General features: G+C 28.4%; 1 protein-coding gene across 2 annotated transcripts in view; it reads left to right on the top strand.

Moving 5' to 3' along the window:
- Positions 1–16899, top strand: part of LOC123259864 (probable G-protein coupled receptor CG31760) — a 120533-nt gene that overhangs the window by 80764 nt on the left and 22870 nt on the right. For both annotated transcript variants that reach the window (XM_044720636.1, XM_044720635.1), the window contains exons 6-9: positions 7469–7537; positions 7956–8065; positions 13129–13343; positions 15237–15375. In XM_044720636.1, the coding sequence (XP_044576571.1) occupies positions 7469–7537; positions 7956–8065; positions 13129–13343; positions 15237–15375 (533 nt within the window). The remainder of the gene's footprint in view (positions 1–7468; positions 7538–7955; positions 8066–13128; positions 13344–15236; positions 15376–16899) is intronic.

Here is a 16899-nt window from a genome sequence, read left to right as displayed (position 1 = left end):
TATTTCTTGTCTTTTTAAATTTAATCTTACTAAATAATCGATACAATGGATAATTTAAATCTAAAAAACGTTATTTGTACTTGAATATATATTTAATATAACTTTTGATTATAACTGAAATTGAATTCCTGGGTTAAACTTTATGCCAAGAGTATTCAATTATTGTAAAAAAAACTTGCCCCAGGCTAAATCAAATACTCAAAGAAACTCTTTTGGTTTATTAATTTTTTTTATTCAGATTTAACCATTTATTTAAACTATATGTCATTTATTTTTTTGCTATTTTAATGAGATTTTTTTCTTCATAAATTTAAATCGTCTCTTTAATGATTTATAGTAGAATTTTTTTCCAATAAAAAAAATTGTAACATTCAAAATTTTTTTTTCTTAAAAATAATTTTTGTTTTACAATTTTTTTTTCAACACATTGAAAAAACTTTTTGTTTTCAATTATTTCAGTAAATTTTAATATTTCTGAAGTAATTGCGGAAAAAAATATTATTTATTATTATTATTGCTTTAAGGTATTACCCTCGCGACTTCCGTCGTCAAAAGTTTATGCTAGAGTATACGGTACACATACCGGATAGTCATTATTGACAAGCCTAAAACTTTTTGCTGTTTATGTACTTATTTCAGCCAATCACGAACGAAAAACTGATCGTTTGAAAAATCTGGCAACACTGCGTGAGCATTAAGATATTTTATAGTGGTTATACTGTAGTGTTTTGGACTAGCTGTAGACTAACCTCTGTTTTGATACATGCGTTTATTTATTTATTTACATACATTTATTTGGAAATATAGTAACAATGTCTGAAAAATCGACATATAAAAGACGATTCATGAAAAAAAGTCCTTGAAAAACGACAGAAATCTCTAGCACATATGGAAATAACTATACAAATAACAAATAGAAAAAAAATAATTGACAATATTGTTTTGTTTTTTCAGAAAAATAAGTAATTAAATTTTTGTGTTTATATGTATTAACTGATTTTAAATTTAAGTATTTTTTATTATTTCATCTGACTATTATTTTTATAACTTATGAAAGATTAATATATATTATTATATTAAAATTGTTAACTTTTGAATTTTTAATAAATATAAAAAAATTAAAATAATTCAGCCGACATTTAAAAATTTTTAGAATTTTTTTTTATTGAAAAAATGATTACAAAAAAATAAAAAAAAATTTCACTTGAAAAAAACTTGAAAAACTGTAAATACAATATAAAAAAAAAATTTTTTTCTTATTTAATTATTAAAAAAAAAAAAAAAAAATTAAAAATGTCGACTAACTTTAGTATCATAAAAAAATACTTATTTTCATAAAATAATCATAGTTTTTTTTTTTTTTTAAATAAATAAAATTAATAACTATAATATTACACCTAACGTAAATTAAACTTTTCAAATTTGTCAGCGCATGCGCGTCTCATACTTCTTTTGCGGCTCACAAAACTTGCGCTGTTGCCACAGCTTTATTAACGTATCCCCTCCTCGGTTAAAGTCTGGTAAATTTTTCATTACTTATTAATAAATATCTCTGAAACTGTGTGGTAATTATCAATTAATTTTTTTTTTTTAAATTGTTAAGTTGTTAGTTAACGTTACTCTAGTTTTTTAAAAAGATCCTAAGAAAAGTTTCTAAGATATAAAAATATTTGTAGGTAAATTTTTCGATATCCCGTATACTGTAATGTATGAGAGCGTTCAAAACTCAAACTTTGAAATTAAATATCTCGGAAACTAGATGGTCAAAAATTCTCAAATTGCGCCAATCGACGCAGAATTATATGAACATTAATCTGCCAAAATTAAAAAAAAAATCCTAAGAAAACGACTTTGGCGAGGGTACTACCTTAATACCGCGAAATATTTTTTTCAACGTTCGATAAAAATTTAAAATTAAAATTATTATTTAAAAAAAATAAAAATTTTTAATTTAATAAAAGCACCCTCATTTAAAAGAAGGAAATTTAAACCGAGTCTATGCGTCGTGACATTATAAAAACAATAAGTAATAAAAATAAACGACACATAAGCTGTAATAAAAGATAATGTTATGCAGAGTCCTCTGGGAAATTTAGTGGAATGTCAAGGATTCCAATAATTCATTCCTGTAAATAAACAATCTGTAAAAACGATTATTTTTAAAAATAAAAATTTCAGTGTCGATCTAAATGATAATTGGTAATTGCAATTATAATGAAGAGGGCGATGCGTAAAGAGAAGGACAGGAAAAATTCACAGATAGGAAGAAAGCAAAGACAATAAATATTAATGAAGGTAAATTTAAAAAAGTACGGAGAGTAAAAAATTAAAAGTCTCTTGTGGGTAGAATTGATCGCGGTTCGACAATGAACTTGGAGGAAAATCGTTTTACATTGCTGATGGCATCCCATTGTGTCGAGAGGGCTCTCATCGTTCGTCACTACTCGACTCCGGCTTCCAGCTAATAAGTTCAGTAGGAAGCCACCTGCTCTCGGCTGGCTCCACAGAGTCTCGGATAGTTTCCGGTTAACGTACTTTTTCCTCTTTCGCCCTTTATCCATCTTCCAGCATCGAGCTTCCCTTTTCCCGTTGGTCCGCTATTTACTTTCTTTTTCATTACACACCCAACTACACTCTCACACTCCTGAACGGGCTTAAACTTTTTTTAGAATTTTTTTATTTTGTACTGCGGCTTTCGAGAAACTCACTTAGGATATAAGTGAGCTCCGGTAACATCTGAGTGATCTTTGAACTGTGATAGCTGCTCTGTGCATCAATGAGATTCTCTTGTACTTTTTTTATATCGTCATATAATATTGAACCTCTTATATTTTTATTGCCGCTTCTGAATTCACGTTAAATTTAACAACGCTAAAAAATTTGGTGAATTCAACCGAGGGTTTTCTTTCATATGGAAATAAATTTCATTTTTATCATAAATTATTTTTTTTTTTTTTTATTTAAATACTTTAATCCGTAAAAATTTTTGGATATTCAAAATTTTATTCAGTACTTTCATGGAATTTTCAGTTTGATTTAATATTCCAGCTCAAGACTACGAGATATAAAAAAATTGACAAGTACTATTTTTGTATAGAGAGTTAAATTTTCTACAAAAAAGATCTCATAATATTTTTTTCGTATCATCAAAACTTAACCCAGAATTTAAACTTAAAAATTTTTTAGACCATATTTTTAATTACTCAAAAGTAGAACCATTAAAAAACATTTTTTTTTATATAAAAAAAAATTAGGAAAACGGTTGACCCTAAAGGCCATCCCTGCAACTTCCCGCTACCTTCATACCTAAGTGCTCATCAATTCACTTATTTTTTAAGCTCTTCGAGCTCAAAAATATAATTTATGTGTAATTTTGAGCTCTCCGAGCTCAAATAAACCGCTGTTCTGTGTTTTTGAGCTCTTCGAGCTCAAAAGGCTAATGGAAGTTTTATAGAACACTATTTTTTGAATTTTCAAACCGCAATAACTTTTGAATGAATTAACCGATTTTCTCGCGGTTTACGGCATTCAACGCAGTTTTTTTAGTTCTTTTAAAAATCTTTAAGCGTAAACTGATCAGACTAAAAATTTCATAGAAATTCTGAAAAAAAAAAATTTTTTTCAATTTTGTCGACAACGATATCTCACGAACAAATTAACCGATTTTGATCGGGCTAGTGGCAATTGACGTGGTTTTTTGAGGTTAAGAGCTGATTAGTTTTTGGAATTGATCGGTTTAGCCGTTTAAAAGATATTTCAAAAAAACGAATTTTTGGAAATTTTATTTTTGAGATTTCTCAAAATTGATCGACTCAAATTCTGTAAATTAGTATCAGAATTTTAGGGGCAAAGGAACTCTTCAAAACGCCGCTTATTTCGATCGAATCGGATGATCTGTTCAAAAGTTATGAGAGATTTACACACACACACACACACACACACACACACACACACACACACACACACACACACACACACACACACACACGGTGACATCACCGCGAAAATAGTCAGGAAAGCTTCCTAGGACCTCAAAATGTCGAGATCTGATGAAAACTTGATTTTCGAAAAACGGGGTTAAAACAATAACTTCCCGATTTTTGAAAATTTTCAATTTTCTTAGCGGGAAGTTAAAAATTGAAATTGTAATTTATAAGCGTATAAACACTTAAAAACCGACATATGAGTGACGGCAAGTGTTGTTGATACAATAGTCGATTAATTATAACTGATACGTGTATTGATTTGAAGTTAACCGAGATGTATGATGTTTGATGTATCTACATTTGAAATGGATAACACTTACAAGTTATTTATATACGTAATGAACATTCGTCAAACTAATATGAATTTGACGCACGTCTGCTGGCATTAACAGAATTATTGTTTGACTACTGTCGAGTGCACTCACATGTCAGCTATATTCTGGGGCAGATCATAATGCTACCTATCAAATCAGGGATGACACCCAATTTACGCTCTTGCAATGTAACCCCGAGAATGTCGACGTCATTTGTTTCCAATTATTATTACACTAACCTCCATATATTTATACGCATAAATTACATGTTAATTATCAAAATATTAGACATCCAGGGGTTATTTATGAGCCAGCTCGTCGAGCGATTTATGATCACATTCTTGTTAAAAGTAACCCATGCACATTAACTACTTTTAGAATGAAAAATATGTTATTTAATAGGCTGAATTTAAATCTTTGTTTTTGGAATTTATTAGACGTTTAATTTACGCCTTTACTCGTGAGAGTTATCTCCAATCCTAAGGATATAAATTCTGACCACCGTACACTTTATATTTTACTCTATTGTAGATACTGTTTGTTATTTTCGGTTAGATTATGGCTCTATTTCTCAGCGCTTTGGGAATTTTACATTTTAATTTACATCTTTTGAATATTTAATATTAACTCTTTTTAAATTGATACATTGCCTAATAATTAACTTTTATATTAATAATAATTTTATTTCAACAATAAAATAAAATTTTTAAATTAATATTTTAAAATAAATATTAATTAAAAAATTATATAATTATTAAAAATTTTATATTTTGCATTAATAATTTCCATTAAAATAAAATAAAATAATATAAATAATTTTTTTGCTAATAAGAAAATAATTATGATCAAATTACTGAGGTAAAAAATTTAACAAAATAAATCAAATGTACACGGAAAGAAAATTGAAGGGATTTTTACTATTTTATTATCTACTATTGTAAATTTTATCCAACAAACAAGACTAGCAAGAGACTTAAAAAGTCAAATACTATAGAGAAAATTATACAATATGTATTTGTGAACTTTACAATTGAACTATTGTAAAAATTTACAATCGGTTTTTTTAAAAGAAATTTTGGGGAGGGAGAAAGATCGGAGGTTGGACTAATTGGTACCTTTACAGTAACCGACAAAAGGAATCAGAACTTTCGTCCAATCCGGGGACCAAACTCAGAACTCTTTGTTGACAGTCAGAGACTTTCCCTCTACGCTATCCGAGGTAAACTACTATCAATGTCCTTCAACATTTAGGTAAATTCAAAATTTAGCGCTGTGCACGGCCATCATTTACATTAATTGAAAAACATTCCAATTCAAGTATTGCAAAATTTGCTATACTTCTATTGGAAAGAAACAGAGTCAGCACTGGAAATTTTAATTTCTTACTTTTTACAATAGTAATATCGTATTTTTTCTAATCAAATTTAAGGAGGTTCGAGCGAATCTAATGTAAAAGATAATTTCCAACTTTGAGCTTTGAAATTAAGTATACGTATAAATAAATACGTCATTTATCTAATCTCAAAATTTAAAAAAGATTCACCATTTAGTTACTTAGATATTAAATTTTAAAAATCACATATTTTATCTCCTTATACACGGGTTTTTATGGCGGACAAAATTTTGTCGAGACTTTAATTATTTTTTTCAATATTAATCTCCCAACTTTAACGGATAAAAAACTACCCGACTAGAAATTTCGTGAAGCATTGCCGAACAATCAATTCGGGGCAAGTTTGGCTTTCTGAACTTTGGCAAGCCTAATTGACGCCTTATTAATTCCAATATAGGTAAGCCAAAGTTCGGCACTGCCGTAGTTTTTCCAAGCTACGCCCAAATTCGGTAAACCGTACTTCGGCAAATCTTTGGTAACTGTGATTTCATGCAAGCCATACAAAAAATGAAGATCGGCCCGATACTGGGCCAAGACTGGTAACCGATCTTTAAGTATCGGCCGAGTATCGTGAAATATCGTTGGGCCAAGACTGGTTTAGATGCCTCACTTACCGCAAGTTTGGAATTCGGCATGCCTTACTTGCACCAAATCACTGCCTCACTGAAATTTCTAGTCGGGTATACATAAGAAACTTGGATTATTGCAAAATATAAAAACAATTTAATAATAATACATTACCGATATAATTTTGGAATTATTTAAAGCCAAATTTTATGTTTGTAACTCGTTTATCGTCAGCCATTTATTCGAATAAAGATTTGACAACATTGCGTCAACGGCTGAAATAAATACGAAAGTCATTTTAGTACTTTACTTTATTAAATAAGTAAAAATCATCAATTATTGAATTGTTTAAATTATTTTAAATTAAAATAAAGAATTTTGACGAATATTGGGAAAACTAAAATTTAAAAAAAATTTTAACACTATTTTGACTCATTAGTTACGCTCGAACTTCCTTAATACAATAATTATTGGGTGAAATTACAATAGTAAGTTGTAAAATTTCATGAATAAATAGTAAATTTTCTTCTAAAATATTTGACGATTCATAATAATAATTAAAGTATAGTCCAGCTTTACAATAGTTATATCGTAAATTTTCCCAGAAATTTTTTTCCGTGTAAGATTGATTTACTTAAAAAAAAAAATGTTTTCTTAAATACATTTTAAAATTTATCAAAAGAAAAAAGTAAATTTTACTTGATTAAAAATAAAAGCTTTTTAAAAAATAAAACAGTCGGAGCTAAAATGAATATTAATTGATATGAAATTAATTGAATTCTTGAGTTTGGTATAAAGGGTCAATAAAATGACCAAGAGACATAATTATATATAGCATGGTCAGCAGTATCGAACGACGACAGTAAACCCCGTCAGGTAATTCTACTTGCTGGTACTGGGAGTAGTACAAACTAGAATAGAACAGAAGCTCTACTTGTTGACCACACGACCGTAGCCGTGGCCATAGCCGTAGCCGTACTACCAGTCAGTTCAATTTCCTTCAATTATTTACCTTACCGCCGGGTGAAATCGATACCCCTAGATATATATAATATCCATTATGCATGCATATATATAATCGCCGATTTCAAGAAACTAAACTATCTGGAGAACCGGTCATTTATCGATTCCCGTTCGCTGAAAATGAAACAAAGCCGGCTTGTTTTCCCCGAAACGATTAACATTTAAATTTAAAACTGAAATTCCAGGTGGTGAAAGCTGCGAGCCCGGTTCTGCTGCGTGTCATTGTTCTCGGCGCATTTTTCATTTACTTCACAGTAAGTACATATTGAATTTTTTATCAAATATGTTTGTTTATCCGGCTGGAGAACTGTTGAAAAAGTAATAATCTTCTAAAGCTCATTCAAAGTCAGAGACCGAACCCGTTATTTTATTTTTAATTTTTGAAATATCTCTACCGTATTTACAAGCCCCAGTAATAACATTCAATAAATCTTTTATATTTAAAATATAATATGGAATATCCAATAGAATTCTCGTGACTTTCATTGATAATTGCGAGGCATGAAATTTTTCAATATGAATATCTATTAAACGTTTGATTGAAAAATATACTTTGCTTGATAAAAAAAAAATCGTCGCAACTCGAGATCAAAAAATCCATTGGAATTTTTAATAAAAAAATTTTTTTACCGTTATTATTAAAAAAGTAATCAATTAATTTAAAACTTTCAGACAATTGTGATGTACCCCCGCCCAAATGTGGTAACTTGCACGATCCGCGTTTGGCTCAGGGAAATCGGATTTTCTCTTACTTATGGCGCTTTGATGCTCAAAACCTGGAGGTATGTAAACATACACGAAAAAAAATTATCTTGAATCAAGAGAAAAATTCTTGAAGCCAAGAATTAGAAGATAAGAAGAATCTCATTTTATTTTGAATATTATTAATTGTATTCATTTATTTTTAAAGATTAATTCATATTAGCCTTCGTAATTTTTTTTTAGAAAATATTTTCTCGTACTTAAGAAAAAAAAATTCAAAAGAGTTGGATTATTTTTTTATGGAAAAAAAATTGCTTGAATGAAAATAAAAGACATTTCTGGGATTCTATTCAACATCTCACAAAAATACGAAAGCTTAAAAAAAATATACTCTATTGAAAAAAGCTAATTATTTTAGGTCACGTTTTAAGAAAAAAATTTTATTCGACGCATTTTTTAATAAAATAAAAAAAAATTAATAAGTTGCGATAAATATTTATTTCGAATTTTATTTAGGAGGAAATAAAAAAGCTATAAAGTTCAAGATATCTGAGAAGACAAGAGTAACCAATTCGTCGGAGAAATAATGGACGCAATGGTGCATTAACTTTGAGATAAAATACTCATGAATTCAACTAGCATACTAAAACATAGACTTGAATGTAATATAATGTGATATAAATTATGAGTAGAGAGCAAAAGTGAAAGAGCAGAAAGCGACACGTATAAAGACACTTGTCTTGAATTTCTTGAACCGTACCCTTTATTAGAGTATTTAGTGAGCTTGATATTCCTTTCAAGTTCTGAGAGAGAAACTATCTGTCAAGAGGTGTCGACTCAGGAAATAAAATAAAAAATAGTTAATATAATTATAAATTGTACCGAGAAAATAAGACTCGCAAGGAAAAGCACAGCCGACTTTATAATTATTCATCAACTACTCTTTGAGTTTCGCCACATAGTAGAGACGTATTTTGCCGAGATCTAAAGAAAATTCGTAATTCGCTGCGCAGTGTCACGCATATGTAATTAACTTCACATGATTTTTTTTTTTTTATAACTCTGAAGGGTAAAAAATTAAATTTCAGCACTACAAGCTTTAGAGCCTTGAAAAATAAAATTTATTTTAAATTTTTATTGGGGAAATATTTATTTTTTTATTAAATTGCGCGGGCTGAAATACTGGAATGAAGATAAATATAAATGATTTAGTTTTATTACGAATCAGATAATAAAAAAAATATATAAATGTGAAAAATAATAGTATAAATATATAAAATAAATATGAATAAAAAAATTCTATCAAAAGTATGGAGATAAATAATTCGTAACGTTTCGACAGGGAATTAAAGTGAATTTTATTATTTTTTTTTCTTATTTTATTTAAACGCTTAATAGAATTAAAATTTTATAATTATGATTGTTAAATATAAAATTAGGGAAATTTAAATAAGCTGATAAAGTCGCGGACTGAATAAAACACAATTGTAATTTATAAAATTTTTAATCTAAAATTACTGAATTAGTAAAATATAAATTAAAGTTTAAATAAAAAGGGACAATGTAGTTTTATGAGGACATTTAAATTCATGGTGAGTCTGATTGCAGCGAACGATAGATGTGAATATAAATTACTGTGGTAACATAATTTATATAGATATATATTATTATTATCATTATTATGTGTGGTTTGTTGGAAAAACTCGTTGGATATTTGGGAGGAAAAACGTATTCGAGATAGAGTGTCAGACGGGTAGAAATAATAAAGAGGAAGAGGGACTATAAGCCCATTTTATTATGTCTGGGGTTTTTGACATCCCTCGTGCGTTTTGGTACTCCTGTCACGACAATAACTTCCTCGGTTGACGGACGGAAGAGAGGGCAGAAATTAAAATGAGAAAATGTGCCTGCGAGACGAAGATGATCGATTGACAGTTAGTTCAAAGGGTGAAGCATTACTTGTCACTTTTCGGGGAATTTCGCGAGTCAGTAAGGAATATTTATTGAAATTTTTTGAATATTTAAATTAGGGGTTAATGCTCTCTGGGGACTTTTTGGTGAGAGAAGGAATTAGAAAAAAAATCAAATTCTGTAAAAAAATTTTAATTTATCTAAGTTTGATTTTTAGATAAATTTATTTATAAGAAATTTTTTTTAACTTTGAATAATTAATTAAATAAGAGACTTTTCTTAAATTTTTTGGCAAAAAAAAAAGTTTACAAATTAAAAACAATTTTATTTGTACATAAAAAATATACAAAAAAAATTTTTTAAACAAAAGAAATATCAGTTTGTTTATTTGAAGTGATAAAAAATACAATAATACCCGAGTTGAAAAAATTAACTTAAATGAATCTCACTGCTATACTAAAATAATTGATTTAAGCTCATCTAAGTTTATTTTTTCGACTCGGGTACTGGAAAAAAACATATTTTAATAGATTTTAGAAAAAAAAATTATTAATTTACATTTACATGCGAATCATGGGGTTGTAAAAAATTTTTATACGGAAATATGACACTAATTTTTTATTCAAGAGTTCAAATAAATATTTATTATCAATTAATATATTATTTTTAATAAAATTTATGAATTTTTCATAATTTTAATTTAATAAATAACTGATTAAGTATTAATAAACATTTGGGCGATTCCGCGGGAGACGATTTTTGACATAAATTTTTAAATCACAGTATTTGTTACTTTTTTTATACCAATTTTTTTCAATTTGAGAAGGGTAAGAGCATTTGTGTTGCACGAACGTCGAAGTCTAATTTGAAAAGCAAATTAGTTTTGATAACTGCTACTAAAAAAAAAACGTAGAAAAGTTGCAAAAAAAGTTACGCAAAAGTTACGCGTTTCTGATGTTTACAGCGATTCTGAAGATGAACCTTAAGTCTGATAAATCGCCGACCATTCCAAACAAATAATTTATTTTAGTTACATAGGAAAGTGCTAATTAGTGATACAGCATCTATGATCTCATATCTTTAATTTAAAGTTACATGGAAATGTTTATATTTACTACAGTGAGACATGTTGCACCCGCGATAGTTTACGTGCACCCGCGACTGGATAAAAAGTGAATAATTTATAACATTTATTTCTTTTAATAATTTTATTTAAATTAAAAATTAGTTTGTTTTGTATTCTTTTAAAGAATGTAAAAATAATTTAATAAATATTCCATAATTAACAGACTTTTTTCATTCTAGCTTCATGACCTTTAATGGTGGGCCGATTTCGTTGCACCCGCGATAGCACTTTGAACCTCTCCTGTGTCTATTTAGACATTTTATTAAATGTTTTTTATATTAATTTTTGTAAAATAGATTACAATGTAATCCTGCGACCAGTCATTTCTTTAAAAAGAGTTTTTATTACACGCTTTATATTAGCTTCACTTGTATGTCAGTTTGTCAGTATGTCAGTAACTCTCCGTGGGTAATCTGCGCGCCTGCGGCCTTCCTTGGTTCTGGTAGCCGTTTCTCAGGCTCGCTCTCCGAAATCGAACTCTGATTCCCCGTATTTATAATATTTATAAATAATTATTTTTTATTAGCTTCACTTGTATGTCAGTATGTCAGTATGTCAGTATGTAACTCTCCGTGGGTAATTTGCGCGCCTGAATATTTTTGATAATCAACAAATAATAGTTTAAAAAACTAAAAATCACGCTTTTATAAATAAACCAAACTAAAAGTAAAAATAAATAATAGTTTAAAGAACTAAAACACGCTTTTATAGAAAACCAAACTAAAAATAGAAAATAAATTTAAATTAAGAATAGTGTTAAAAATTTCAATAAATATAAATTAATAATAGTGTAAATAAAAAAAATGTATTTTATTTTAAAAAAAGCATGGGGTGCTTTTTAAGATATTATCAAAATGATAATCACTCTACTCATATCTGTCAATAAAATATTTATAACTATTGACACCATGCACCTCACGCTTTTTTTAAAATAAAATACATTTTTTTTATTTACACTATTCTTAATTTAAATTTATTTTCTATTTTTTAGTTTGGTTTTCTATAAAAAGCGTGTTTTTAGTTTTTTTAAACTATTATTTTTTTCTTAGTAAGAAGCCTTGAGTGAGTCTAAATGTTGCACCTGCGAGTACGGAATCGCCCATTTATAAAACAGGCAATGAAGCTTATTAAATATCAAAAAATTCTCGCATGATTGTAGCGTTGTTGACTATATTAGAAGTGAAATAAATGTAAGAGCAAAAACGAAGGTATGAAAAAATTAATAGTTAGTGATTTATGAAGTTAGTGGGTAGTACTGACGTTAATTTATTACTAAAGTAAATCGAATTTCAGTGAAAGTTAGAGGGGCGATATCTTTAAAGCCATTTCGCCCGCCGGCACTGGTAATCAATTAACTGACAGTAACAACGTTACCGGTGATAATCGCGTCACACGTATCGCTGGTTATACTTCTCCTGTCGTAGACTTAACTAATTTTAATTTTATTTCCCTCCCGATACCCTACATCCTGGATTCTACATATTTACGGGATTTCATCCCACCCATCCACCCCTCCACTTTTCGACCTTTCCTTCGCAGCGTCAATGCTAAAACAAATACTCCTTTTATCATTTTTACGAAAAAAAATAGCATAATTAACCAGTGGGATGCTTGCTTCAGAAAGCAAACAGCCAGTGAATATCACGTTTTATATTATAAAAAGCTTCTGATTCCCAGGGATTAATTTTAATGAGAGGTAAAAGTTCAAATATTGTCGAGCACAGTTGATTTTATTCGTATCCAAATAATGGATTGGTTGTTTGTTGTACTGAAAAAAATTGCATTAATTAACCTTATTTTTAGCTGTGTATTTGTTTTTTTACGGGTAAAACATTTTTCCGATAAAAAATTTGTCAATCCTGATATTTATTTATCGCAATATTTTATTCATTGAATTTTTTATTGTAAAAATAAATAATTTTTATACAAAAAAAAAGTTTACTTGCACCGAAAAATTTTAATCAATTTTAGAACAAAAAAAAATTTTTTTTTTAGTAAAGAAAATTAATTTTCAAAAATTGATCTTATAATAGTGAATCATTTTTAAAATTTATATATTGTGATTAAAAACAAAAAAAAATAATTAATAAAATTTTTTTATTGTAGAATATCAGTGATATTCCGAGTAAAATCAGCAAAAGCAGTAAAAATAACAGACATGAACTTATTGAAACGTCTGGGGATAATAGTCACGATATTCACCGTCTTTCTGGGAATTCGAACAATCGTTGCACCGCCGGTTGTTATCGTCGGCCGAACTGCTGATGATCTCAAAGCCTATTTATGTAAAACAGACTGGTGGGATCATAGTTTCACTACACGTAAGTTATTATGTAATTTACCTTTTTTTACTCTGAGAATAAATTATTTGGGTCTCAAAAAGGCCAAAAAATATAGTAGTTTATTTTTATTAAATTACTAGTCAATAAATAACCGAATAGAGTTATATAATTCATCTAAAACCAAACATCACTAAAATGGATATTCACAGATCTGTTTCGTGCAACAAGTGCGCCCATAAAATCGTTTGCTGATTCCATCGGGTAACAAGAGAGATAAAAAACATTAACTGCATTGCAATGATATTCATTAACTTTCAGGATTATTATTACCTCGGGAACATTTTTTTTTTTCATTTTTACATCTGTAATTTAGATAAAATTATAATTATTTTTTCTTTACAAATTCTATTAGTGCATTTAATAACTTCAATAGAATAAAATTGGTGCTATTGTCAAGATTTAATTTGAATTTTTTCCGGAATTATATTTTCTATATAATTAATTTACCTTCTGTATAGTTTCTCCAAGCAAAAAACTCTAAGAAAAGACACTGTTATTTTATTAAATATTTTTCATTACTAGTCTTAAAGTAAAGATCATAAAACTCTGAAAGTTCATTATTATTTTAATATTAAAAATAACTTTATAAGTTAGTAACCTTGGAATCCACAGATTCGGTAGAATCTGGCGCCAAGTTCCGTTCAAATCTGCTGTAAACGGAGCGCCAGACTACCGACTGTGCTTACTGTAAGCAGAACGGTATTTTGAGGTTGCAAAATTTTATTTAATTCTACGGTACTTTTTATTCCTAAATTGTATATTATAACAGTAATTAATACTTTATTTGACTGTTATTAATTAATTATATTCACTTATAACAATTAATCTACTTGAAATTATTAAATTTAATCCGCACAAACTATAGCAACGCAAAAATTTCGATCCTGACTTTTTTTCGATGAGCAAAGTGATCTGCCACAGACTAAATAATTCGAGAATGCATAGTAATCCTTTATTAGATGGGAAACTACAGTTAAAAAAAGATATTTCACAGCTTGCATCTACACCCGTCAAGGTGCGCTGGAATTATTTTTACATAAACTGTAGTTTCAAGGGGATAGTTTGCTATAAAAAATGCAACCAACGCGAGATTTTAGTTGGAACCAATTGTAAATTTTTATTATAATTACAAAAAATACTAAAATCCGAACAAAAACAGTTTCACTGTAAAAAAAATCGCGCCAAGTCCACGTTCATAAGACTATTAAGAAAAAAAAATTTGTTTTTTTCTTTACAAAAATATATAAAATAAAAAAATTAAAAAATCCAAGTAACCGATATGATTGTTTATGATTTTCGGAAATTAAAAAAAATTGTGTTATAAATTTAAAAATTAAGAAAAAAATTTTTGAACGTACTTAGTGTGCGTCATTGTGTATTTCAATTTTTTTAAAGTCCTAGTAAATAGATTTTACGAATTTTATTAAAAGTAAAATATTTTGCAACCGCGCACACTAAATACGTTCCAAATTTTTTTTTTAATTTTTTAATTTGTAACAAAATTTTTTTTAATTTCCGAAAATCATAAACAATCATATCGGTTACATGGATTTTTTAATTTTTTTATTTTATATATTTTTGTAAAGAAAAAAACAAATTTTTTATTCTTAATAGTCTTATGAACGTGGACTTGGCGCGATTTTTTTACAGTGAAACTATTTTTGTTCGGATATATTTTTAATCAACTTTAATCTCAATCTATCAGAATTTTCAGAGTCGTCGCTTTATCCTTCATCTTGATTATAATTTAATTAATTAAAGATATTGTAAGTTTCAAGATAAAAAGTAATTAATTGTAAGAACTTTAGATCTTCCTTAGAATATATTTATTGTGACCGGAATTAAAACAATAATTTAACTTTATATTTTCAGTGGAAGTAATGTTTCTAGTCTGGGGAATACGACTCTGCATTGTTGTCAGGAAAGCTCCCTCGGAGTTCAATGAAAGTAGATTCATTTCAATGGCTATTTACAATGAATTCTTACTCTCTGTATTTTTAAATGTTTCAATGTAAGTACTTTTATTTATTAAAACAAATTTTTTATTTTTTTTTTTAACAATTATCAATAAAAATTAACTATTCAATATCAGAGACGGTAATTGGTAATTTAAAATACTAGCAAAATAAAACCAATCAAATATAAACGAAAAAATTATAGGGGCATTCCATGCGAAATGGGAAAATGACTAAAATTTTAAAATTTCTCTGATTCATACCAATTTAGTCCTAATTTATTATTAAAAGTCTATATTTTACTAATTTGTAAAAAAAATTTTTTTTAATCAATAAAAAAATCGTTTTTTCTCTCCTAGTAACTTTTCAGCCGTACTAACTTGTATCCGGGTCAAATGTTATTTCAATAGTTTTAAGAACAAATTTTTTTATGTTCATTATTAACACCGGCACACAAAAAAAAAAAAGTTGTCTGTACTTGGGACGCGCCACATATATTCCCATGTAATTTGACCCGCTGAACCCGAATTTGAGGTCCGTTTGGCCCCTACACCCTAGGATTTTGAGAAAACTGTAAAACCGAAAAACTGGAAAATTGGGGGTTTTGGTGATTGAAAAATTTTTTTAGATTCTAACTATGCATGATTTTCATGTATTTCGATCTGCTTTATACTTATCTGAAGTGTACTCAGACCAGCAGCCATTAAAAGTCTAAGTAAATCCCGAAAAACCCATGAAAATTGCGAAAAAAAACAAAAAATTCCCAATATTGTGATAAAAAAAAATGTATTGAGCTAAATATATGATGATTTTCATGTAGGTTTATCGACGACATATAAATCTCCAACTTTTATAACTCAGACGTCTCGAAAACATCAAACAAATGTGCAAAAACCCCGAAAATTGGAAAAAATCAAATGTAATATAATAAAAATCGAGGATTATTATTCAAAATAAATAAAAAATCATATCATTCGATCTGTGGTGCATAAAAAAAGTATTTCGTCTTAAGACTTAAAAATTAATTTTTCGGAAAATATCATCAAAACCCTTTGGATTTGAATTTTAATTCGTTCTCCCGCTTATATCTCACCCTTTTTATCTTCAAACGTCCTGCATAAAGGGTTTCTCTTTCGTTTCCTCTCTTCTTCGGGTAAATCTCTCTTCAGAGTCCAACAATGATCTACCATCATATTGACATCCACTCATGTTTTGATGGAATGTTTCTTCTCTTTCTTCACTGAATACCAAGATTTTCAGGAAAGTGTGAAAGATGAGATTGTAAATAGTGCAATTTTGTATTCACATTCCCTGTTTCAGATACTTCCTTAAAACTTCCCCAAGCTGCTCTCTCAATCTTGTGCATCTCATACTCAAGATTAGCATCCTGGAATTGAGTCCGAATTTGGGGCAAGAAAATTCCTTCTTTCAATTTATTGTCACTTATAGCTGGAAATTTTCGTCCAAGTACTTAACACAGTTGCCATTTTTATCGAGAGCTTTGACAAAATGCTTCATAAGGTCAAGCTTGATATAAAGTGGTGGCAGCAAGTACTTGTAAGGATTAATGAGAGATTCTC

The sequence above is a fragment of the Cotesia glomerata genome, linkage group LG2 (genome assembly GCF_020080835.1).
Source record: "Cotesia glomerata isolate CgM1 linkage group LG2, MPM_Cglom_v2.3, whole genome shotgun sequence".
Classification (NCBI taxonomy): Eukaryota; Metazoa; Arthropoda; class Insecta; order Hymenoptera; family Braconidae; genus Cotesia; species Cotesia glomerata.
Note: the sequence above shows the minus strand (reverse complement) of the source record. Positions and strands in the feature narration are given on the sequence as shown.